At 36.3% G+C, this 27,761-nt stretch overlaps 2 protein-coding genes across 3 annotated transcripts in view; one reads left to right on the top strand and one right to left on the bottom strand.

Annotated features, from left to right (window-relative positions):
* Nucleotides 1-18,510, bottom strand: part of hipk2 (homeodomain interacting protein kinase 2) — a 95,975-nt gene extending 77,465 nt beyond the window's left edge. Inside the window, exon 1 of one of the 2 annotated variants that reach the window (XM_056261320.1) lies at nucleotides 18,145-18,510. In XM_056261320.1, coding sequence (XP_056117295.1) covers nucleotides 18,145-18,163 — 19 coding nt within the window. In that variant the 5' untranslated portion in view covers nucleotides 18,164-18,510. The remainder of the gene's footprint in view (nucleotides 1-18,144) is intronic. The other variant, XM_056261319.1, reaches the window with a different exon arrangement.
* A 1,489-nt stretch (nucleotides 18,511-19,999) lies between these two features.
* tbxas1 (thromboxane A synthase 1 (platelet)) overlaps nucleotides 20,000-27,761 on the top strand; it is an 83,654-nt gene continuing 75,892 nt past the window's right edge. Inside the window, exons 1-2 of the mRNA XM_056261321.1 lie at nucleotides 20,000-20,032; nucleotides 22,170-22,301. Coding sequence (XP_056117296.1) covers nucleotides 22,201-22,301 — 101 coding nt within the window. The 5' untranslated portion in view covers nucleotides 20,000-20,032; nucleotides 22,170-22,200. The remainder of the gene's footprint in view (nucleotides 20,033-22,169; nucleotides 22,302-27,761) is intronic.

Below are 27,761 nucleotides of genomic sequence, written 5' to 3'. Positions count from 1 at the left end.
CCAGAGCAGAGCAGGGCCAGCGCACTTCAGAGAGCTCTGAGAGGCTGGGAGCGCAGATTTCGTGCAGTGTGTGAAGATAGGAAGAGTGCCAGCAGGAAACGAGACACACCGCTCACAGGAGCATATCTTAGGCTGTTTATTTCTCAGCCTGAATGTGGAGCTCTCTGGTCTTGCTCATCTCCTCCAACCACAAGATCTCCGGAGGGAGAGGCAGATAGAGAGAGACGCTCACAAACAGCATATGCTGCAGGATATTGACCACCCAGTCCTCATTTAGCCATCACATCTAAACCTATTTATGGAACGAAACAGAGAGGCAGCTAGTACAGACACACACGAGCACAACATAAATAAAGCATTACCACTTAGCGCTAATGTTTTACTAGCTGAGCTCTATTATGGTGTTCGTGAAACACATAAATATGTGCATGCAGACGCAAGCTGCTCGCTTACGCTTGGCACAGACCTGTCCGTTTGGAAACAAAATCTGATCTCTTTGATATCTGTCAAAGACAGCATTGAGACTAAACTGAGACTTTTTGCAATGTCTCATGATTTTTATTAAGAAAAAGACCCTTTTTTTTATTATTCAGTTTTAATTTTAGTTTATGTTTAGTTAGAATGGTAGATTGCTAAAACAGATGTGTAGAACGATTGATAAAACTAACAGAAGTATAACGAGAGAGCGATATAATGATAGATCAATAGTCAGACAGACAGAAGGATAGGCAGATTTAGGCACTTACTGCATGTCAACAAATGTTTCCCACAAAATTTTAGGAGAAACATCTGAGACCTCCAGGAATCCTGAGCTGTGACAGAGCAAACTCTGAGCAATGGGTGAAATGGATATGGATAACTAGAGCAGCTGGGGCTGAGAGCAGCTAAAGCCATTGACATGTGTTCTGACGGCCTCAGAGAAAGACAAACAAATAACACACACTGTCACACACAGGCTTTATGACCTCTCCAACCAGCCTGTTAGTGACTGCTTATTAAGGCTGTGTGTGAGAATAGAGGAAGCCATATGTTTAGAAGAGGTTATAGATGACATATGGAGAGAGCATCATGGGAGTTTGCGAGATAACTGCGTTTACTAAGCTTCTTCAGGGAAACCTTAAGGGAGCCCTTGTGAAAATGTACATAGTTCTTGCACAGCAGCAAGTTTTTATATTATTTAGATGTAGATTTAGTCATTAAAACTTACAAGTTAACACATTTTAATAAAAAAAAAATATATAATAAAATAATGAATTAAAATACTACTACTTGCAGTAAAGCATAACAGTTAATAGAAATATAATAAATACAAATATAAACAGAATAAATAAAACAATTTTAATAATAAATTAAAATAAATTAAATACTAATAATAATAATAATAATAATAATAAAAATAATGTCAGAGTAAAACATAATACAAATATAAATAATAGAAAATAATAAATAAAAATTCAATAATACATTAAAATACTACTTCTAATAATAGTAATAAAAATCAATGGTCATCTCTTACAGTTAGTAAAACATGAATAAAAATCAATAATAGGCTATACACAAATATACTTACTACATCTACTACTAATAATATTAGTCAGTGAAACATAACAGTTAATAAAAATATAATAAATACATTTATACATAAATAGAATAATTAACAAATAAAAAAGAACCAAAAATAAATTCAAATAAAATATATTGAAAAATGTAATGTTAGGTGTGATTAATCGCGATAAATTACAGAAAATGTGCGATTAATTAGTTAATTGTTTATATCGATTGACAGCACTACTACTACTGCTGCTAGTACTAGAACTACTAACTAATAATAATAAATATGATAAATATTAAAAAGTAAATAAATAAATCAAATAAATAGTAAATAACTACAAATCATATATAATAAATAAAATACTATTTCTACTAATATAATAGTGAGAACTCCCCTACTAAATAATTATTAGCATCAGGCTCAAAAACTCTTTTTGAAGTGTAGTGGAGAGCTCACAGTAGCCACTTTCATATTTCAGGACCAGCTGACTAACTCAGTCTCCTCTTCGAGAGCATTAAAACTAAGACGACAGCCATTTAAAAACAAGTACACGATAAGAAGCAATTTGTACAACTGCGTTATCAGACCATTACAGTAACAGTACCGATGCACTCCTGCAGCCACCCACTAGCACTTTACCAGCACCACTAATAAAACATTGGCACAGTGAATTTATCATGCATTAAATATGTTGATTAAAGGTTTGTTTTATTTTATTTGGAACTCTTTGGAATCTCTGAGGTACAACAACAAACCATGTCATTGTCTGCTGCGGTGTGTGTGTGTGCGTGCGTGTGTGTGTGTGTGAGTGTGTGCCTGCGAATGTATGTTTTGCAGGTATTTGCTGCACTTCAAAAACAAGACCTGAGTAACATACCAGAGTCTAACCACAGAGCCAAGCCAGGTACAGATGAAACAAGATTCAGGCACAGAGTGCAGAGAACACGCACAGGCAGAGCACATCCTGCAGCTGTGGCGCTAAAGCACATATAAATGTGACGCCCGTTGACTAAAGTGATTCTCTACCCTGACAAAACAAGTTAAAAGCAACCTTGGAATTAACAAAAGAAGCTTATTTTGAACAAAAGTGTTATCAACGTGAAATACGAATGCATTTGCATTGTGTTCCTTAAACAAAAAGCAACGGTTCGTGAAAGCAATTCCTCTTTAGTGTTATTTTAACACTGTGTGATTTTCTGGAATTCCGAACATCTGTCATTTCGCTGGTTCAGTTTGTGTTTTCCATCAAGTATAATCTTAACACAAATGACGGTTCTGGAGAATACCACAGAGATAAACAGACACGGCTAATACGCCAAAGTCCTCACAGGCGAGTTCTTCAGGATACATTATGACTGCTTCTTCCGGCACATACATCACAGTCCAGGGAGTGTGTGTATGTGTGTGTGGCCGACCTCTGCAACCCCTACGGCAACTTGTATGGAATGATGGGAAGGCACTTAAACTATTAAAGGGGACATATCATGGAAAGCAGGATTACATACCGTACTCACAAAACACCTATTCCTGTCTGCTCAGACTATAGCTTAAGATTCAAAACAATTCATTCACAGTCATATTAAAGTGCCCCAATTCAGCTATTTTAAAAGGTTCCTAATTTTATTTTGGTGGTACCCTACAATATGCATCCAAAGTCAAAAAAAACTTTTTTTCTCATAATATACAATGCAGGATCACCTCTTTTCTCACAGTGTCTGAAACGTTTAATAAAGGATTCGGTTTCTCTAAACCCCTCCTTTTAAAAATACCTACTCTGCTCTGATTGGTCAGATGGCCCAGTCTGCTGTGATTGATCTACCACTTACAGCACATGAAACGTCCATTAACATATCTGAATTTCGGCTCCGGATCTTTCTCAAAACTTGTATACACAGTGATATGAACAGTAACAATGGCGTCGGCTTTACTGTATCAATTCCAGCCCATGTCCTCATCCTTTGGAAGAGCATGCAAAGTGGATTTGCTTTCGCAGCGCAGAAAACAACGTTTTCTCGACATGTCGACAACACAAATCAAACTCTTTCAGGCTTCAGCTACAACTAGTGTTTGAGAGTGGGTCAAAGTAGACGTTGTTTGCGGGGGAAGCCAATGAAGATCATAGGTTGGCATTACGCACATAATAGTTAAGACAATAACTCCATTTGTCGTGCACTTTGATTTTTGAAACCTTGCCGACCTTTTATATTCACCAACAGCTATATTACACACTACATTAAAGGTAATAATAATAATAGAGGCACCTTAATGTAACCTTCAGTACCTCATCATATGACCATCTATGTTTACATATCAACAGACATTCAGTATACCAACTTGGACCACCATATGCTGGTACATAAAGGTTAGACAATCATAACGGAGGTCATTTACAGATAGAAGTCTTAAAGGAACACAGTCTGTTTAATCTTAAAGGGTTAGTTCACCCCAAAATGAAAATTCTGTCAGTAATTACTCACCCTCATGTTGTTCCAACTCCGTAAGACGTTCGTTCATCTTCGGAACACAAATTAAGATATTTTTGATTAAATCTGAGAGCTGGATCACTCCTCCATAGGCTTCTTAAGGGATCGAAACTGACCGGCCCAAAAGTTATGAAAGACATCGTTAAAATAGTCTGAGTGACTACAGTGGCTCAATCTTAAGTTTATCAAGCGACGAGAATACTTTTTGTGCGCAAAAAAACAAACAAAAATAACGACTTTATTCAACTATTCATTTCCTTCTCTGTGGGCCTTGAGATTTCACGTAGTGAAACTGCGCAACGGTTCTGTGTTGTACGTCACACGTAGGCTCACTATTGGCCGACGCTGGTCATGTGTGTGATGCGTGGGCGCATTAGCACCTCAGGTGTGCATTATTTTTCTAAAAATTCAATAGCCCGTCGTCAATTATTCCTTACATAATTTATAGTTATTAATATAGTAATAACATGCAACAAGGACACTGTAAAATATAGTGTTACCAAGCCCTCTTGGTTTTTTTTTTAACCACATATCACATATGAATGGATAAAGATGAATAAAGTTAATTTTTTTTTCATTCATCATACGTCACATTACAGAAGTTAAATGTTTTGCGAAGTTGCCGTTTCATGTTGACTTTGAGTCACAAATGATGTTCTGTAGACCAGCGGTGCTGAGAGCTCCATAAACAAAGCCTGGAGTCCTGCCAGCCACTGACGGTAGTGATAAGTGAACAACATATACAACATATTAATACCTCGACAAAAGCCATAAACTATGAGTAATCTGATTACTGAACGGGTTGACATTTTCTGGGGAGGCAAGAATGAAATTACAGGCCTGGACAGAACAAAAGAACAAAACAGGAACACGTATATACACACACAGTGAACAACAATACGTTTTAAAATAATGTAATCCGTGACTCCATCAGAGTCTGACTAGGCAAATTAATTAGTTTTAGCTAAAAGATGATGAATGAGTTTATACATGGGCCATCATTTTGTATTGCCTTTCTGACCTTTATACGAAAACTAATAAAAATTATAAAAGCCAGATCGTTTTTAATAGCTTTTACATGTTTTTCTTCAATTACCTTCAAAAGAGCTGAATAAATACGAATATTTATTGATTTCCCCCATATATATATTTATTTTTAACAATCATTCAGTTAAGGCATAAATCATAATAGCATTATTTTTTAATTGCATCTCTTAATATCGTTTTCATTAATCGTTAAGAGATATTGTAAGGTTAAATGTGACAGATTTCCTCTCTGTTTTGAACCTCTCTGCGTTGTCCCCAACTTTTTGTCCTCTATTTTTCTCATCTATTTTTAAAATCATTTTAAAAAGTATTAAAATCAGTAAAATTCAGTATTACACTTCTACCAAATAATCCTTAACTCTTTTTTTAATGTTTTTTTTTTTTTTTTTTACCAGTGTAAATCTGTTCACCCATGATATGGGTGATGACCTGGTTGAAAAAAGTGTCTTGATTCAATTTAAATAACCGTTTGAGACTGAACCTTCTCTGACTCACAGCTTCATTACAGTCATGTGACTCAACTTGTAAAAGAACAGTGTACTTAGTCAGATCCAAACAAACAACATGCTCTGCCCATAAACTAAGAGCCTAAAAATGAGTAAGCCCCTAAATACCAGATCCTTGGCTGATGAAAACCAGTCACTCACAGCACACAAAACCAGATGATCGTTCAATTATATCAACACTAATCTTGGGTAAATACAACATGATCTAAAAAAAAATCATGCATAAAGTAGCACACACACATATTTTTAAGTTTGGACAGACACAGATAAGTACAATATCCACAAAGGATAAGCAGTTTGGAGAATGGATGGATGGAAAGCTTCTAAAATGTAAATCTAATGTTCTGTCAGACCGATTAGCTGACCAGGAAACCCACATTTCAATGCTGAAAATATGCATGGAATATGAAATGAAACAAACAACAAAGACAGAACACACAATAAAGAATGTTTTGTGCCATATCTTCCTTGCATTGCACATTGCATACATTATTTGGGTGGCCCTGTAGTGTGGATTGTGGAATTCATTACCGTGAATATGGCTGTCATTTGTTTCATGCATGGGCAAACACATGGAGCCGTATCCTTCTGAGATTCTCAGACACACATTAAAACATATCTGAGCTGGGGAGTCTCTCAGGATCAGATCATACCAAAGTGCTAAAGAACCAGTCAGACCCGATCAGTATTCACGGCAGCCAATGGAAAGCCATATAGTGGTTTCCAAAGCATTTTTGTTTGTTTTTTGAGCGCTGCCTGGCTGGCATAGAGCAGGGCTGTAGAAATGGATCAGCCCTGACACCAGTGAAGGTCTGACAAGCACACACACACACATACACTGTCCATGTGTCTGATTGTGATAAGCATTCAACCCACCCGCTCCCTGCTTTCTCTTCGGCATGGGACTATAGTGTGTGTGTGTGTGTGTGTGTGTGTGTGTGTGTGTTTATGTACGTATCCTCCAATCTCAAATGCAAGAGTTCAGGCACATGGTCTTAGCAGTGTCAGCCACATGAGACATTTCAGGCCATAGTACCAAACTGCCCCTCACACAAACACACACCTTAAAGGGATAGTCCATCCAAAAATGAACATTCAGTAATCATTTACTCACCCTCATGTCATTCCAAACCTGTGACTTTCTTCAGCAGAACACAAAAATGTTCATGCAGACGTTTTCTGATATTAAAATGCTGATGAAATTAATGTTATTGTTGTAACTAATACAAATGTACGCTCTAAATAAAAAATAAAAAAACTCTAAAAAACAAAACAAATGCAATGAGTTGATTTAGGCATCACAACATTATAATTTACAGTATAACTAAGCAATGGATATTCATTCTGAGATTTGCTAAAGATTACATTTATTCAATTAAAAAAGTGTTTTTAAAGATAAAAGTGTTAGATGATGGAACAGATCATCTAAATGTATAAAAAGGGCAAATGAGCATGTACTATTTAAATTTAAACAATCAATTAAATTTCTAATTTCTTCATTTCTAATACCAGACAATAACTGATATGCCACCAATATATTGGGCCAAAAAAAGGTAAATAAAAAATCAAAAGTAAATGTTGTTTTTGCCCTGGACTCCAAACTAACATTTCACAACATTGTTTCCTCATTCCTGTCTTCTTTTTTTAATGTCAAGGCTGAATTCTAAGTGTTCCGGCCCCTTAAGGTCCCACTTTAAACGTGACAGGCGCTCTATTATATACACACACCACAACATGTGACTCACATTCATACTGAAAGTAGAAAGGGGACATATACATTATTGACGGGCTTGTCTTGTCTCTGAGTCGAGTTAGAGGTTATAACGTCCCCGAAGCACCATCCCAAAGGGATTCACAGATTCAGACATTCTGGTGTCGTACATCTCAAAGAGAGAAGCCTGTAATCAGTCAGGCAGTCCATGGCACCAAAGGCAACACAGACTTTCAAAACACATGAAAGAGGGTGTCCAGCCTCAAATAAACAGGATCCAGAGCCCACAAGGGAACGAGTCCCAGTGTTGACGCTCATCCACAGTTGTTTCAGCTACCATCCATTGCGTAGAAACCTCGACCTCGTTCTCCTTCGCACTCTTGTTCAATGTCATAAAGTTTACAAGGTAAAAACAACAATCCCAGAAACGACAAAGGCCATGCTTTCATAGCAAAAGGTCAGCGCTTGGCCTTTCTTGGAGACGGAGTGAGGAAGGAGACTGAGATATTCTAGGCTCTGGGAGCGTCAATCTACCCTTGACCGGTCATGGGATACACAGAGGGGAGGGCAGGCTCGCATGTGTCGTTGATCTTGAAGAAAGGGGAGGGGGTCTCTCACACACAAAGGTTACAGCCTACGCACAACTACACCCGGCCAACAACCCACTAGCAACCTTTCAATTATTAACCTCCAAGATATCGGCCCTGCAAGATGCACCCCAGCAGAGGAGAAGATAGAGAGGATGGAAGTTACCGCATCTATCATCAGACTCCCTTTTACTCTCTGCCGTCCTCTCGAGTGTGTGTGCTGAACGATAGGCCAGTTCAGAGTGCGGTCAATGAGAGTGTATAGAGTGAAATCCATAGCTTACGTCACGCACCAGCGGCCCAAAGCGCATCTTTCATGCTCTCATACCTCGAAGAGGAGTAAAAGGGTTTTTTCTGATTACACCTTTTTTTATTGTAAAACAACTTTTACTCTACTGTTGATGAAAATATGACAAGAAAATACGTTCATGTTAATGCATCTACAATACTGTTTAAAAAATAATACATTTATTCAGCAAGAACGTTTTATTGATCAAAAGTGAGCATAAGCACATTTGCAAAAGGTTTCCATTTCCTAAAAAATGCTGTTCTTTTGAACTTTCTACTCAAAGAATCCAGAAAAAATATCGTTTTCACAATATCAAGCAGAGCTGTATGCAACATTGATAATAATAAGAAATGTTTTTGAGCTCCAAATCAGCATATTATAATGATTTCTGAAGGATCATGTGACACTGAAGACTGGAATAATTAAGCAGAAAATTTGCCCTCACAGAAATAAATTACACTTTAAAATATATTAAAAACAGTAAGGTTTTACTGTATTTCTGATCAATTAAAGATCATTCCTTGATGAGCAAAAGAAATTTATTTCTAAAACATTATTAAAATCTTACTGACACCAAACCTTTATACAGTATATAAATTATTCTATCATGCTAAAGTACTATATAAAATGCCTCAATATTTGGTTTCTTGTCAACTAAAACATTATTTTCATAAGCTAAAATGACATTAAAGCAAAACTGACTATAATGTATGAATATGACACGACTAAATACTGAATTTACAGGAGGACTTTTATTTCATGGACAAAAACAGGCATTTTATATCTTCTTATGTGTTCCACATAAAAAAACAAATCATACAGGGTTGGAATGACACAAAGCTGAGTAAAAGACAGAATTTTCATATTTTGGTTGAACTATGCATTTCACACTCTTTTACAACCTTCCCTTTGCTGCAAATTCAAAGAGAACTTCAAATTAAAGAGATAAAAACTGCAAAAATGGATCTCTTAGAAGTCAAGATTAGTTTAAAATAGTCGCCAATCAGAGCTTTGCTTGGTTAACTAGAGTCTACCCTTTACTGATCAAGCTTTCTTGACAAAGAAGACCTGTGAGTGAGCGTGATGGGTTTTCGAGCAGAGCTCATTAAGGGGCAATGGGGCCGCTCATCTCCGGCTCTTAAGAGCGCTCTGGTCTGTCGGGGCGCCAGTGTCCCTTTCTCTCTCCTCCAGGCGCACATCAAAAAATGGGGCAGACTTAGCTCAGTTCTGGCTGTCTGGGGCTTTGAAGTCCTTTGGTTATCAGCCAAGCGTGTCACGCTACCTGCAGCCATCTGTGAAGAGCCCACAGTCGGGCTGGACGGCCAAACCCCACAATGACTGTGTGTGTGGAGAGTTTTACCTGCAGCACTGTCAGTACGTGAGGCATTAAACATGAGAATGAGAGGGTGGGAAGTGACCATTTTGAAGAGGCCTGCAGTGAAGAGACTTCTTTATTGACAACATCTCTCTCATGGCTCCTGACTATGTAAGCTTTGAGAAACGGTTAAAGGAAGACGGAGACGTACATTCTCGCGTGGGCTAGGCCATGCCAATTCGAAACCAGCAAGCAACATTTACTGATCCTGTCCTCACTATCTATATCAATACAAAAGGAGAAAAAGCCAAAAAGCATACATTTATTTTAATGGTTTAAACACTTTTTAATGTTTCATATTTTAATATTGACTTTTTTTTTTTTTACTATTTTTGTATTTTATTATTTATTTAAAAACCTTTTTTAAAACAAATTGGATAGATTTATATCTACAATACCAACCCTAATAAATGTAACCATTGACACATCTTTATGCAACAGTGTTTATTTATTTAGGTGCTAACTATATTTGTGGGTAAAGTTAATCTGTCTGTCACATCAAGTTCGGACTGTACATAAACCCAAATAAAGCAGGCCAAGCCTCGCCATTGCCAAGTGGCCTAAGTCTTGGGGGCTTCTCGACAACAATGGGATTATATAGGGCATAGACAATGTGCTTTCAGCAAGCTGGCATGGCATGGGTAGAAAAGGGAGGGGGAGAACATACTGAAAGACCAATGAATGCATTGTATGCCAATTCAACCCTCGGTTTCATCCATGTATGCTCATGCACAGTAACCCACATTACAAAAACCGGCACATGAGACTACAAAACCATGTTTTATCTCCATGTACTGTACTTACAGCTCAAATTAAATATGTGGCTAAAAACCAAAGATGCCCATGTCATCAACCACTTGATATATAGGCTACGTCAACATTAATCTGGATAATTCATCTTCTTTTAAATGGATAATTAATCACTAATCTTTTTCTCTACATGTTGGCCTTCCGTCCACATTGAGACGCCATTTTTGCGTTGTAGTGTTGTCTTTGAAAACAGAGGTTTTCGAAAACCATGACGCTTGTTTAGTCATCTGAGGCATATTGTATCCATAGATATCTAGTTATGCCGGCATGTGCCTGCTATTCATAGAGTTGTTAAAAATAAATGTTACTTTGTACAATATTCATATTACAGAAACTGCACTCACGATGCGTTTTAGACCATGGAATAGCGTGTGACCTGGATGTACCATTGAGTGGAGGGATATTTTGCTAATGAAATGGTCGTTGTGCCAGAAGAATAGCTTGTGAACTTTATTATGTCTGGTCTTTTGAGATCATCTCAGTGAACTTTATTATGTTTTACCCATGCACAGTAAGGTGATTTAAGCGTTTCAGACATTTCAGTGTGGATGAGCAACTTTTGGATAAACGCTAGTGTGGACGGAGAGCGCTCTGAAACAAAAACACTGTTTTCAAATGTAGCCGGATGAAAGTAGACGTATCCATATGAATAAGCAGGACTGCATTGTACAAAAGCAGCTGAATTCCATCAGTAAGTGGCTGGTGATATGAACCCTGGTGCCTGTAACCATAGGTGTGAAGGCGAAATGAATGGTGCCCTTCATGAAGGAGTAATTGCCATGTGATTACAGCCCCGCAAATCCAGCGGCTGTGAAAAAAAGCCCCCCTTTCATTTCCCTTTGTTGGTGGAAGAATGCAGCCGGGAGAGACCCCAGCGTGAACTGATCCTCTCATATCTGATCAAAGGAAACATGCCAGTTGGACCCCCACCCTTTAAAAAAAAAAAAAAAAAAAAAAAGCACATCCACCAGACCTGGCAGAATGAGTCAAAACAGGCCCGTCTGTTGAAGCCACGGAATAAAAAAAAAATATATATATATATACACAAGTACGACTTATCTCTCAATTCTGGCTTTTTTCCGTGATATATATGTCTTACAATTTGGACTTTTCTTATATAAAAATAAGTCCGATTTGTGAGATAAAATTTTGTTTCACCTTTTCTTTTATTCCACGGCGGAAACTGACTTTTATATCTCACACTTTTCTTCTATTCCTCCTAATTGTGACAAAGTCAGAATTGTGAAATAAAAAGTTGCAACTACCTTTTTATTTTTTTTTATTCCGTGGCTCCTGTAAGTTTGTGATGTTTTGAAACAAAAAATACAAATATCTCATATGCGTGATGATGTCCTTGTCATATCCCTCTGTTTACCTTCGCATTTTCACTGCTGCTTATTTACCACACTAAGTGACCGTATGTTGACAAAACCTGGCAACTAAATGCAAACCTTTTGTTTACCGTGTAAACACGCCACATATCCCAGAATGCATCGGTGCTGCAGGATAAGTGTGGGTGTAGAAAGGTATGACACTCAGCATTGTCTGAAAATGCCCTTGGTGCTGCATCATATCTGACGCCTGCACCACGAAACAAACAGAGAGGCTTGCAGCTGCTTCTTTCTGTTTCCGCATGCTGAACTCACCTACCTCAGCGGAGCGCATGTGGCGAGAGCTCGCAGGCTCACGTCGCTGCCATCTCTCTCCCTCAAACCTTATAGCGGCCTAATCGTTGCCAGTCATGCCAAAACTTTCACAAAAAGAGAACCACAAATTAGTCATTTAAAATGGGAGTTACATAAGAAATTATTACGCAAGTCAACATGAGCACAGCAAACAGGCTAATTATGAAATCATAAAATCCCATTATGCAGCCTGCAGGTCATGTGCTGTGATGCCCAAGAGGGAAGTACAGATAAGAACTCGAAGAGAAAGAGCAATGCAATGTGATGATGATCCCTTTGCGAGGCATGTATAAAGACTGGTAATACTTTATTTTAAGGTGATGTAGTTAATAATACATGTACACACTATAGCAGTAAATTATGCATAATTACATAATTACAAGTGACTAACCTTAAACCAAACCCTAACCTTAACTCTATAGTAAGTACAGTTAATTAATTTTACTCAGTACTTATTTGAGTAAGTACAATGTAACTACGACACCTTAAAATACAGTGTAACCCAAAAAACCTATTTATATCATGTGAAACTATTGAAAAGATATTAAGCATTATAGTATAGACTACTTGCATTCTAAAGAAATTGCCTTTTAAATAGGCATTGCTCTGAAACCACAGAAATTATTCAAATACAAAAATAAGAAATTAATTCAAATAATAAGTAAACCTAATGTTGTGTATCTTTTTCTTCCCATTATTAAAAGTACAAGAAAAACATGAATTCTAATTTACTTCTTTACACTAAAAATGGTGTATATAAGTACTATTCCAGAGAGACCAGTGTCATAAAACCATCAGATAAAAGTAATGAGAAAGAACTCCTTCGAAAGGTACAACAAAATATTTTTAAAACTTGAAATTGTAAATAATTGTGCAGATTTGTTTCTCTCTATACTGTTAAAAACTAGGCATTCAATAGAATGAAATAATTGCAATTAATCTCAGGGTTATGTTTGGTATTGTTAACTAAAACAACTTAAAAAAAAGTTAATTAATTAATTGAAATAAAGCTATAAATAAAATAAATACAATATAAAAATAAGATGAAAACCTTAAACGAGAAATGTTGCCTTGGCAGCTAACTGAAATAGGATAAGTTTAAAATTACTCAAATAAAAATGAACAGAAATATTTAAAAACTAATACAAAAACGAATGACTAACTAAAACTAAAATGAAAAAAATAAAGAATTTAAATCAAATTTAATAATTGTATTAAAAATTGCAGTTATACTGCATCTTTAAAGTTAAAACTTTACCAGTCCAGCACCAAAAAAAAGAAAATCCCTTAAATTCTCCACTGATCCTTCCCAACTCTAGCAAACATACGTTTTCATATGTAACATACAATATCAGCATATTGATAGCATCTGAAATGTAAACGCTTTTACAAATGAACAACTTCAGAGACATACAGATGTTTACGAATCCTCTGAGGTTTATAGAATATTGAATTAATAGAATTCAATGTTTGTTTTTATTTTGTTTATAATAAAAGAGATTAATTAAATATTTAAAGCCATCACATTTAAAGCGGTTTACTTAATTTGACATTTTAACGGTTTCATCCCGTGAGACTTCCATAGAGGTCAAAATCCCTGTGACAGCACCCACATAAATCAGTTCATGAGAAAAACATCTTATACCAAAACATCCACTGCGTTTACATTTCATACATGTTGAGCTTTGAAAATAATTACAGCCATTCACAATTGAGCGCAAATGACTTTACTTTTAATAGTCCTATCTTGATTTCAATTATAAATAAGTTTGGCATTAACAATGTCTTTCTCGTCTTTCTATTGATAAATCAAAGATTAGGACATTTCTAAAATCATACATTCATAAGTGCATACAATTTAGATGCTGTCAATGCACTGATGTTGTACACTACATTTCCGAACATAAATGGGCTATGCACGCATAACTTCCGCGTTTGACGCAAGGATGCTCGTGCGTTTCCGGTTGGGGAGATTTAAAGCGGAGGAAAACGGGATTATGGCAGAGTCTTCAAAATTTACTGTCCTCTCGTCTTTGAAACGAAACTTTAATACGTTTAGATGTAATTTTATATATAGTTATGTTTATTTAATATAATAAACACAGAAGCATAAACAAAATGAGGAGTGTCTGTTTTGTCTGTTTTTGTGACTAACGTTTCTTTAGTATAGCAATTGAGTATAAAAACCAATATAAATTCTCGGTATAGCATTGGACTCTACGATCGGCGGAAGTAATCCAGCATCCTTAGACCTTCACCGGAAATACCGCCGTGCATAGAGCCCATAGTTACACTTCACAAAGCAAATGCCTTTACAAAAAATAAAATAAATGAATGAATGAGCTCACCCATAACACAAAGACCCGTTTTCCCCTACACTTTTGGTTTCTGTCAGTAGGACAGACCCCATTAACTAACCAACCCCCATATCCCATAATTCCGCTCCCTTGGGCACCAGAGCACACCTGTGAGCCATTTCCCACTGAGGTTCTGAGAGCTCAAATGTCCCTCAGGCTTCAAAGGAGCACAAGATGTGGACAGCATAATCACATTCAATAAGACTGCGGTTCATTCATTAACCCACGGTGAGGCAAAAAGTCCTGTAAGGACTTATGCGAGTATAATGCACTAGAAACATCCATTTCAAAGAGTGACCAATGACCTGGACAGCCATTGTGGTTTTCAAACGTGGATGGCTATGAGAACCAGGCATTTGTCCGTCTGCCAAAGGGAGACTGTTGTGACAATGCATCAGTGTGTCCTTGCAAAGAAGCACTTCCTCTTGATCAAGGGGGCCAACAATGTAAACTCAGTCAGGGGTAATGACCTCCAAACTTATAGATTTTCCTGCAATTCTTAACTGGCAAAGACCTTGGACCTTGGGCATGGGTTAAGATCAGTTATGGACAATCAATCAACTACACCAAAACAGAAAGACACGTTAGAAAAGTTGTCAAGTGGAGATGGTGGAGTGAACTCAAACTCAGGGGACCCAAGAAAGTTTCTAAAGGTCTGAAAAGCAAAAACAGTTGGCAGAGATCATCTACAAGAAACTAATCACATGGTTTAGACAATAAAGACCATTATACTGGGGTCTTTAAAAGATTGGTTTCAGAGGACATGGAATAGCCTATATAATGCAGAAGCTGTTTGGATTGGAAGTCTCTTGTGACTATATATACTACATTCAAAAGTTTAGGGTTGGTAACAATCTTATGCTTTAAGTCTCCTGTGTTCACCAAGACTACATGTATTTATTCAAAAATACACAACTGTAATATTGTAAAATATAGTATTGCAATTAAAAATAAAAATGTCCTAATTTTATATATTCTAAAATGTAATATAATTCTATAATAATGGCAAAGCTGAATTTTCAGCATCATCACTCCAGTCTTCAGTGTCACGTGATCCTTCAGAATTCATTCTTATATGCCGATTTGCTGCTCAAGCTTTTTTTTTTAAATTATAATCAATGTTGAAAACAGTTGCGGTGTTTAATATTTTTGTGGAAACCGTAATACATTTACGGTATAGTGCAGCTTATTTCCTTTGGTGTTCCAGTAAAGAAAGAAAGTCATACAGGCTTAAAACAGAATGAGAGGCAATAAATAAGGAGAGTTTTTATTTTTAATAAACTATTCCTTAAAAGATTAAAAATAATGCAAATAATATTAATAATCACCTCACATGACCCCTAAATATAAAGAGAAAAAAAAAATTCGAAAAAGCCCAGGCCTGACTCAAGGTGTCTTTTTCCGTCTGTAGATTTCCAAAGCTAAACATTTGCTTCCTTCTGCCGTAGAGACAGGTTGTCCTGGTCCTCACATCAGGCATTTATCAACATGTCAGTGTGGGTTACGGGGCCAGGAGCCAAGACTCCTCTGGCTCAGTCCCATACGGAAGAGTAATCTGGGGCCAGAGCGTTGAGCCTGCACCACAGCGCTCCACAAAGACACATCAGTGCAGGGGAAAAGGCAACAACAAAGAGCTTTCACTATGGCCTGGCATTACAAACGTCTCCACGGACAGTCTGTACCCTAAACTGGAGCAGTAACAGATATTTATTCACAAACTGAAAGGTCTTTTACTCCTGCTTTTTGAAAAGAGCTCAATGCAGCGCGCACGCATGTGCCTTAGCAGAACAATACTCGCATCTGACAGCCATGAGATGAGCAGAGGAATCCGTAAATAAATGCTAAACAAGCATGAACAGACATTTTAATGCATCCTCAGTCCTCACATACACTCAAAATATTGCCATTAAATTGGACTGGTTGCTCAAACCACAAGAAGCAACAAATAACAATTATTAGGTGTTTGTAAGGTAATGAGGTAAAATTTCTCTTTTGCAACTCAATGAAAACAACCATAGACTGACAAACAGCAAAGGAAACCACACAATCAGCCATCTGAAGTGTAAAAACTACATAATGACATTCATAATATCACACAAGACATATGGACAGTAAAGGAAATGTGTGAATCTGCTCCACATTTCCATTGTAAGTGCATGCATCTATAATAAGCAAGAGTAGAGAAAGAGAAACCACCAGATCAATGTCTTTTCTACATCAACTATTACTTCCAAATGGCAAATCTCTCTTTACACCATATGAGCATCACTCTTTGACTAAAAAATGAGGTTAAAGTCCCACTTTATGAGGTCACTTGGTTTTGGGATCATGGTGAACATTCCCATAAGAGATGCTGTTTACACAACAGCCAGAGCAAACCTCTAAAGTAACATGAAGGCTGAGCCAAGCCTCGAGGGTCTTCAGATGTCCCATAAGGTTACCTTCAGGGTCTCCAAATGTTACAATCCCACAAGATGTATCTATTTTAGCATCCATCCATCCATCTGCAGTATCTATCTATCCATCTATCTATCTAATGAGTCAAGTAAAATCTAATCAATTGATAAAGTTGTAGAACTGTTGAGTAAAAGTATTCCCACTTGCTTTAACTGCATAGTTCTTAGGGCAAATATTAAAAAGTATTGCTTATTCATTTTGTGCAAATAATCTAAAAGACAGACACCGATTAAAAAAAATTCAGGTGAGAGGGGTGGGAGTGGTTGCTATCACCAGCAGAGGGAGCATGCATGGGTAATCAATCAGAAATATTGAAAAATTGAAGAGGATAAACGCAATCGTTATGCTGTCTAAAGGCTGGCATGGCACCTCCGACATTTTCAATGCACCGCTTCGTCTTTGTCCAAATTATGAGCTAAAACCAGACGGAATAGGATTCATTCTCAATCTGATTCTGAAATCAAACTCAACCACAGGCTGTGCCTTTAGTGGTTATAGTGATGACAGAATTAATTTCCGAGGTGAACTAACCCTATAAGTGACCCCGGGATACTCTCTGGAGAACAACAACAGCTTTTTAGGCTGTTGGTAAATCGATTTCACCCCTCGTTGCGAACAAAAAAATTATTTAAAAAAAAGTATGGATGCACTATATCCCTCCTAATATTATTTATAAAGCATTCCTGCACAAGGATTAGGATAGTCACCATAACACTGCAGTGTATTAGTTAGTCTAAAACCATTACAACCCATACTGTGCATTATCAATACCATAACAAGTCACATAATAGTAAAATAAGGAAAGAGTAAGTGCAAATCCAAGATGTAAATACTAATTTACAATCATGCTCAAGTTACATACTGCCTGTTTGCTTCATATCCACTTTTCCCTTTCAGTTTCGTATATTAACAAAATAGATCAATTATCTATAGTATTGAACATACAGAAAACAAAGCCATCTATTATAAAACCGAGATATTTTGTAATGATAGCCTCTAAGAATAAACATTAGGTGAAGAGACAGCACTGCACAATGAAACAGGGAGGTTCGGGGTTTCAAATACATGTTAGTCTTAATCCACAATAATCCTGGACGAATTCAACAACTAAAGCGAAGGTTTGATAAATAATTATAATTTAACCTATGCATCCTCTCTGACACAAGAAACAGATTGGTAATGAACCTCAGACCCGTTGGTCTCTCTGCAGAGAGAGTGAATAATGTTAGTCAATTATGTGCAGGTCTGACATTAATTTCACCCTCGTAAGGGCAGTAGATCTTACCTTCGTATACAGGGGCCATCGGTGCAAGGATTTCTGTTATTCATGGCAAAAAATGAAGCGACAGCACTGTTCACAACTCAATAAAAATCTGCCATCTTGAGCCGCGGACAGAATCGCTGCTGTCTCCTGCATTACTAACCCAGTTCATCGGGGAGAGAAAAAGGATAAAAGATTGAAAAATCACATCCAAATTTTTTATTTAATAATCGGCTCCGGGTGAGTGATGAAAAAAGGATGTCAGCAACTTAACTCCACGGGTCTCGATGCTGTTTTGGCTCCAAAAGAGAGCCAAATTGCAGGTCTTGGCTTCAGCTGGTGATCATGTCTGTGGAGTGAGTGCCTGCAAAAGTTGCAATGAGAGAAAAGAGCGAGTGTGGAACGGAGCGACTTTGCGTTGTAATCGAACGACGAGACAAGCGATCGTGTTGAACAGAGGCTCTAAATCAAACGACGATCTACTCGATCAGGTCCATATTAGCCTACCCTTCTGAAAAAAGCGAATTCTGTCAAAATACCACTGATATGACATGTATTGATTCCTTACTTTGATGGTAAGACGGTATAGTGATGATATAAGATGTTAATACCGTGGTACTTTGATATACTGAATGAATGGTTATGCATCCAAACGGATTTAAATTGTCAAAGATTAGGCAACCATAATTGCACATGCCAAAATGACTAAGTATGATACCATACCCATATATTTTTATTTTTAATGCTTCTACTGCAACAATAATAAATAAATAAATAAATAAATAAATAATAAAGACTATTAAAAAACATTGACAGCCTATTGTTGTAGCCTAACAACCTTTCTCTATTTTTACGTTTCAGCCTATTATATTAACAAAAACGTGTTTGATTAAAAAACGGTAAGATTTGATTATTGCATTCAAAATATTGATTGTATCCATCGTTTTTTTCTTCAGCAGGTTAGATGATTCTGCCACTATGAATTGTGTGATTGCCCAGTGACGTCACTGGATTTGCGCAGAATAAAGTCCATCAGAATGGGATTATAGAGATGTAATCTTGAGCCAGAATCTCTTTAACATTTATTACTCTCGACATTTCTGGAACCATATATCCATTTTTAATACATAATATGTGCATTTCATAAAATAATTACAATAGATGACCATGATATTGTTTTAGACTGTAACACTGAATTTTCCATAGTTGTTGAGACAATACAATTGATAATATTGCATGGGAAATTGTATTTGCATAAAGCAAGGATAACATCTATCAAACCCTATTTTAGTTTATTTAATATGTGTATAGATTTATAAAATGACAGTAAATAAGATGTATGTAACATGAGCTGGATGCATCCAGCTAATTATGTATAACTTATCTTTGTATGTTTATTGTTAAAGCTAAATATGAATAATAATAATAATAATAATAATAAAGTATTAAAGAGATTCATACAGAAATTAGTTATCGGTCAGCTAGAACAAAACAAAACAGTGATCTTCAAGAGGTCATGCAAGTTTTCCACACAAAACAACAGGCTATTTTAAAATGCAAGCCAAGCCAACCAAATATAGCTATCTGACTGTGGCAAACATAGGCTATAAACCGACGCAATATGAATTAACTGTTTTATTAAATTATTTTATGTTATTGTATATTTTCAGTAATATAAAGTAAAAAGAGCAATTAAATGTGGGGATGATAACTAAACATTACATTTCATACTCACTTTTCTTGCTTGACAATTAATTTAATTTAATTTAATTTATTTATTTTAAATAAAGAACTGTACATTTCTATTTTACTAGTCATCGGTGCAAACTACAAGTACCACAAGCCATTGCATAAAAACTACAAGTTCCAGTACGCCTCCGTGTCATCGCAAGCGGTTGTTGGCAAACACAGGGTAAGCGCGTTGTTTATATCATTCACTATCGCGTTCACCTTATATTTTCATAACACTGTGACATCCCAGATTGACTCGAGAAACCGCAAAGATGATTAGCAGAGAACATCGCTGCTGCTCAGTCATCTTACGTAGCCTAAACTGCTGTACACGGATTTCAAAACAACGGGGGAAATGTGACTGTGACATGACATATTGAACTTATTCTTCATTTTTGTATTGGAGCAACAGAAACACAGTGTTGCCACTACATTTTAAACAGCAATCAACCCGTGAAAAAAAAAAAAGAAAAAAAAAGAACGAACATAATATTTATGTTCCATTTTTTTTATTTCTTCCTTTGTTTATGTGACAATCATGGCAAATCATGCACATTAATAAGCTTTTTACTATAGTAATGCGGCTTAATATATTCCTCATGTCATGGTCATTATTTGTATGTCTTATCTCTGTTTAATCAAGTAACTTACGCATGTGATATTTGGCCCTATTGCACATTGGTCGAAGTCCTTAAATGCTCTCGGTGTTTAACAGTTAGGCCTATTGATAATATAATGTCAGCCATGCTCGCAATAACTTCAGCGTTAACTGTTAAGAGGATATAATTATTAACAGAATGTAAGCATTATTTACATTAAGCTGGTGTGCTCTTGGAGGTATACAGCTCTAGTGAAGATTCTGTCTTTTTAGGCTACATTTCCTTGGAGATTTACTGCACCTCCACACTGACTTGGAAGAGCATCATCACAATGTAGATGACGTATGTCATATATCTCAGGGCCTCTTCTTCACTAATAAGAGCCTTTGGGATTTAGAGAAAGGCATGTTAGAGAAATCATAAAGCTGTAAGACACATGTTACAATGTACAGATTAGAGCATCAAACATGCAAGATCACACAGAGAAGCAGTGAAAAATCAAGTGCTCATATAAGAAGGTTGAAAGAATCTGTGTGTTTTTTGCACGCTGAAGTGAGTTCGCATTACCTAATATAATCTAATTGTATTCTTTTTCTTGCAGTATAAAAGTATTAAACCTGTAAAAAAAAAAAGGGGTTTTGTGTTTTTTTTTTATAGTTTTATTGATTTTTATAGGCTAGTTCTTTTTTTCTTTTCTTTTTTATTATTAACTTGACCATTGCAACTTCTGAGCTTGTTAACCATTTACATTTTGTAATGATCTTAACCACTGAAAATGCGAGTGAGGTGAAAGGGTCAAGTGTCACAGGGCAGTGTTTCCTCATGAAGGATTTGATTCTGTTTAACTATAGTTTTCTGAACTTTCGCTGCCACACAATTCTAGAGTGGTTGCTCTTTGCTAAGTGTTTTTTTCATTCTAGATATTGCTTGGGTAACTGCTTCAGTATAGTAAGATATACTGATATACAGTCAGTATAGATTCAGTAAGTCTGGGATTTCTTTACCTATTTTAAAAAAGGGTAAGTATGATGACAACTTTTTGTTTATTCATTGCTCGTTTTACACTGCAGTGGAAAAAAATCGAGGAACAGTTCGTTTAACTAGCGAAATTAACTTATCACACAGAAGTTATTTTCATCTCTTGTTTTTATTTGTTTAGTTAGCTAGCAGCTAGCTAGCTAGCAGAAGCAAATATAGCCAGGTTTAAATCCCAATGGTGCAATATTAGCTATGTTGCTTTATGCAGTTAACGCTGTAATTTGTGTGTTATGTCTTTATATATTTCATTGTTCTGGCCTATGCAGTAACCAAAATTAATGGATAAATGTTAAATTGTCATTATGCAAGGCAGGTAGGTAGCACTTTATTTTACAGTCAGTTCCACATGGACATATACGTACTTGTTATAGTAATTGCAATAACTGGGTAATAACTAGTAGGTACCAACCCTTATTCTAACCATAACCCATGTAGTTACCTTGTATTACCTTGTATTACCCAGTACTTACACATACTGTAAAAATAAGTGCAATAATAAGTAATATCAATTTACTTGTTTTTGTTGTTTTTTTGTTGTTGTTTTTTTTGTTTTTATTAAGATCTGATAAAATTGTTTATCTGGGGGATTGTAAGCTCACTTTCATATTGTGATGTTACAGTGTGTATAACAAATACTTTGAACTCTAAGTGCATTTAGTTTGGCATCGTCTCTGTGTGCAGGAAGCCAGCGGTGAGAGTCACGGGTCTCATCATGCAGCCTTTAGTTGACATTCTGAAATGGTTTGGAGTCGAGGCGAGTGGACTCTCGGTGTCTGTGGGCCTTTTCTTGCTGTTCCTTGGACTCCTTTACTGGTGAGTAAAACAATTTGATCATGAGGTTTCCACTTGCATCACAAACATTTTTCTCAGATTGCAATAGCAGATTTCTTATGCCAATGTTTCTAACGGCATGGAGATCCAAACAGCTCGGTCTTGTTTTCCTCAGGAGCTGGATGGAATGAACTGATCAAATTCCAATAGCACGTGTATCCGCACTTATCTTTTAAACGACTTCCTGTTTGAATGCAGACAACATCCATATTCAGTTCCCATTTTACAGTCATGCGAAGGCCAGGCTGAAAGAAATTCATAGTTTTTGCTCCAGGAACGCAACTGTGGCAATAGTAAATACAGAAGTAAAAAGCTCAAGTTTTCAAGCCCAACTTATCCTCGACAAATATACCTCAGTAGCATCACATGATTATTATAGCTATAAAAACATTATATAAATATTTCTATAAGAATACGAATAAGAATTTCTATAAAAAAAATCTTTTTTTTTCTTAAACAAATTATTAGAAAGGTCATAGAATATATTATTCTAAAAATGTAAGTATATACTATGGTATATAAATATAGTACATACTTAAATTTCTAGTCAATTAAATATTAGATACTAGAAATTAAATTAAATAATCATGACTGCAAATCATATTAAATGATTTCTAAAAGCCTGACTGGAAAAGTCCTAATGAAGTCATGGAAATGAAATTGTCAAAAAGCAAGAAGAATAAAAAATGTTATGTGGTTATTATGACACATAGATTCCTGCAGGTTAGTCATAGTTTCCATATGGTGATTCTGTCAAAACTGAGCTATTTTGATTTTATTTCTCTTTGTGAATTGAGCGTCAATCTCTTCTGATCTTGCAATAGTGCCAGTTATGCCTTTGCAATGTTTAAAGATGATTGACACAGTATGCATTGACATCTTGTGACCGAGTGTCCGATTTTCGTTGGTTAGCGACTAAATGTGTCCTTTTATTGAAACAAGTGTATGGAACTTTACTAAGAAAAAAAAACACTAAATGCAGTCACTTGGAGTAAAATGCAAAAAACATTCTGTTCAGCAGCATTTTATAGAGAGTGACATGATTCTGTTGGACAGCTGTGCTTAAAAAAAAACAATGCAGTGACTTTAAACAAAAGTGCTCAGTATTTAAATGAAGGATTATTTCAACACTGCTCTTACGGCTTGTGAGAAGCTGATCAGAGTTGCAGGTCTCTATTAAGGTTATATTTAGTTTTCCATATCAGAACTTTTATTGCAGCGTTGGAATCAGTGAATTTAATTACAGCTATTTTTACAGGGCTTAGTCATAGTCACACCCTTCTTTCTTTAACATTTAAACCGTCACCTTTAACAGAGAAAGAGCCCTGAAAGAAGACTTTCTCATGTTGTCAATAGCAACAGGAGTCCTCTGAACAACAGCCTGCAGGGTAATTAAGGGTTATGAACTTAAGCCAGTCTAAAAAGATAAGCAATGTCTTTACTTCGTTAAATGCTGTGGTTTTCTTATTTTTTATTTATATATATCCATTGGGATGCTTATGTAATGGAGGGCATAGCATCACTGCTATGTTTAGTGTTACCACGACTTGTGTCATACAGTATAGTATTACTATGCTATTCAAACCCTTGGGGGAAAACAGTTTTAAGTCAACTGCAGCTCCAGCTAGTTTCATTTAAGGTAAAATACATCTAGTTTATTTGCTGGAGTAATTTTTTCCAAGGTTATCTAAGACATTTAATTATAGGTTACAAATTTTTACTAAATGATACCAGTGAAATATCAAAGAGAAATGGCACCTTTCATGAATACATTTGGATGATTATAGAGCATTAGAGACATGCAATGTTTTTTGTAATGTCCTTCAAGATATTGATATTCAATTCATTGTATTCAAATTATCTTAAATAATTTATTTTATTTAAAATCTTTTATCTCTATCTATTTATATATACTGAAATGAAAAATATAATTTACCATATATATATTTTTTTTTTTTGGGAGAAATAAATGAATACATTGTTATAAATATACTGTCTTTAAAATACATTTATTTTAAAAATACAGAAACAAAATTATCTGAAAAAAGTAAAGATTCTGAAGCATTGGATGATATCCCACGATTATTTAATAGTAACAATAAATATATTTTATTATATGATATGATTAATATTATATTTTTAAATATGATGGTTTCATTATAAATATGGTGATTATCTCCCAACTTAATATATGATATTTACCATCTGAATCTAACCATGTCATGTCAACAAATGGAAAAGTCAGTCAGTTGTTTATTATTGTTACGAACCCTTTTGTTCAAAGTGGCTACGTAAGGGTTTCACAACATAAAGAAGGACACGTGAGACTTGAGTACGCGGCGACAACATTTATTACTCACAAACATCCAAGAACTCAAAGAAACACGTATCACAAATAAAGAAAAATAACGAACTTCAAATAAGATGAAGGTAACAAATATTAACATGACGACCAAAAAGTAATTTAAATAAAAGAAACAAAAAGAAAGAAATGCTTGTTTGCTGGTTCTCCTCTCTCCTGCCATACTCCGTGTCAGCGTCCGTCTTATAGTGGATCAGCAACGACTCCAACGAGGCGCAGGTGTATAATGATACACAGGTGCAGACCCATCAGTAATCTCAGACACACAAAAGAGACACAGAGTCATGACGTCATCATAAGTAGAGGGAAACACGAGACACGAACCGTAACAATTATAATGCTATTTATTGTGCCTTTCGCCCCAAAAGCAGGGGCGCATTTTACCCCCAAATACCATACTTTTACATATTCGTCCGTTATTGATTTTGTTTTTGCTTTTGCTTTAATTACCTTGAAATTACCCTGAAAAACATTAACAAGACATTTATCTCAAAATGTATTCATTAAATGTATACATTTATCTCAAAATGATAATTTTAGCGATTCTCATTTGCTACTTAAATCTACAACATTTTAAAAAGCAATAAATATTAGATCAAATTAGTGCAGAATCAACTTTGTGTTGCTGTCCGCGACCGCGTCAGGGATTAGCCAAATGTCCACGTGCATCATTAAAAGCAGTTGTTAAGAAAAGTGAGGAGCTGAATTTGTGTGTCATCTAGTGGTTTTAAAGAGAATTAGGTAAAATGCGCCTTGTACCCCGGTGCGCCTTTATCCCCGTTGGACACTACAGTATACACTCACCTAAAGGATTATTAGGAACACCTGTTCAATTTCTCATTAATGCAATTATCTAATCCACCAATCACATGGCAGTTGCTTCAATGCATTTAGGGGTGTGGTCCTGTCAAGACAATCTCCTGAACTCCAAACTGAATGTCAGAATAGTAAAGAAAGGTGATTTAAGCAATTTTGAGCATGGCATGGTTGTTGGTGCCAGACGGGCCGGTCTGAGTATTTCACAATCTGCTCAGTTACTGGGATTTTCATGCACAACCATTTCTAGGGTTTACAAAGAATGGTGTGAAAAGGGAAAAACATCCAGTATGCGGCAGACCTGTGGGCGAAAATGCCTTGTTGATGCTAGAGGTCAGAGGAGAATGGGCTGACTGATTCAAGCTGATAGAAGAGCAACTTTGACTGAAATAACCACTCGTTACAACCGAGGTATGCAGCAAAGCATTTGTGAAGCCACAACACGCACAACCTTGAGGCGGATGGGCTACAACAGCAGAAGACCCCACCGGGTACCACTCATCTTCACTACAAATAGGAAAAAGAGGCTACAATTTGCAAGAGCTCACCAAAATTGGACAGTTGAAGACTGGAAAAATGTTGCCTGGTCTGATAAGTCTCGATTTCTGTTGAGACATTCAGATGGTAGAGTCAGAATTTTAAACAGAATGAGAACATGGATCCATCATGCCTTGTTACCACTGTGCAGGCTGGTGGTGGTGGTGTAATGGTGTGGGGGATGTTTTCTTGGCACACTTTAGGCCCCTTAGTGCCAATTGGGCATCGTTTAAATGCCATGGCCTACCTGAGCATTGTTTCTGACCATGTCCATCCCTTTATGACCACCATGTACCCATCCTCTGATGGCTACTTCCAGCAGGATAATGCACCATGTCACAAAGCTCAAATCATTTCAAATTGGTTTCTTGAACATGACAATGAGTTCACTGTACTAAAATGGCCCCCACAGTCACCAGATCTCTACCCAATAGAGCATCTTTGGGATGTGGTGGAACGGGAGCTTCGTGCCCTGGATGTGCATCCCACAAATCTCCATCAACTGCAAGATGCTATCCTATCAATATGGGCCATTTCTAAAGAATGCTTTCAGCACCTTGTTGAATCAATGCCACGTAGAATTAAGGCAGTTCTGAAGGCGAAAGGGGTTCAAACACAGTATAAGTATGGTGTTCCTAATAATCCTTTAGGTGAGTGTATATTACTGTACAACATTGCAAACATTTTGAGAACGGATAGTGAAAACAAAAGAAATAGAAAATAAAACGGCTCATAATATATATTATTTAATTTGTCCTCTTGAGTTTAATTGGCAACATTTTCTGAAGGTTAAGTTCCTTTTTTTTTCACTGTGAATTTATTTATCTGTTTGTTTACAGAGAAAAATATTTAGAGGCTAAAATATTAGGCCCTGTGTTGCACCGGATTTTTGGAAGTCCATATAACATTATCTAAGAAATTGCATAATAAATGATAAACAGAAAGAATCGAATACTGATCAACTGATTTTTCCCTCCATGGGGTACAAATGCTGTCCCTGTTATTTAACTTTTAGCAGTCTTACACACACACACACACACACATACATACACACACACACACACACACACACACATGCACACATACACAAAACAAGTAAATTCCTGTCTGTTGGCAAAGGCACGACTGTCATTCACAGTGGATGTAAAGAGGTTAGTTATGTAAGGGCTCACTACTCTGTCACTCACAGTGCAAATGGAGATTTTGGGATGAAACCTTTCTGCACAGGGTTAGCTATGACAAAGAGAATAAAAAAAAAAATCTGGATTTTATGGAGGGTATATCAATAAGCATTTTTTGGGTTGGTCCCAAAACAGAAATAAGCCATATTAGAGGATTAGTCCCTGATTTGAAACTTGAATGCACTGTTAAATATAAGCCTTGTATCCTTGAAATGCATATCAAACACATAAACTTAAACTACAAAAGACGCAGTGTTACGGAACAAAACTTTCTAATCAATAGAGGAGCCAAGTCTCTCCTCTGAGGTCATCCTTGTGTAAAGAAGAAGGCTTGCAAACGTTATTTATTTGCGTCAAACTTGCAATTGATATGGTAAGTTGCAGCAAAATATGGCTAAATGTGCTTGGCAAAACACTACAGTTTGGCAAAGGAACCTCCTGAGCATTTCCAGCACATTTAATTTTCCTTTAGACAAAGAATTGATCTTCAGTGCAAAAGGTTATAGCTTATATAAGAGGCCAGCTTGAACCAGTAGATTCAAGGGT

This window comes from Rhinichthys klamathensis, unplaced genomic scaffold (genome assembly GCF_029890125.1).
Source record: "Rhinichthys klamathensis goyatoka isolate OS25496 unplaced genomic scaffold, OSU_Roscu_1.1 h1tg000181l_1, whole genome shotgun sequence".
NCBI classification, from domain to species: domain Eukaryota; kingdom Metazoa; phylum Chordata; class Actinopteri; order Cypriniformes; family Leuciscidae; genus Rhinichthys; species Rhinichthys klamathensis.
The sequence above is the reverse complement of the archived record's forward strand: the minus strand, read 5'-3'. Positions and strand labels throughout refer to the sequence as shown.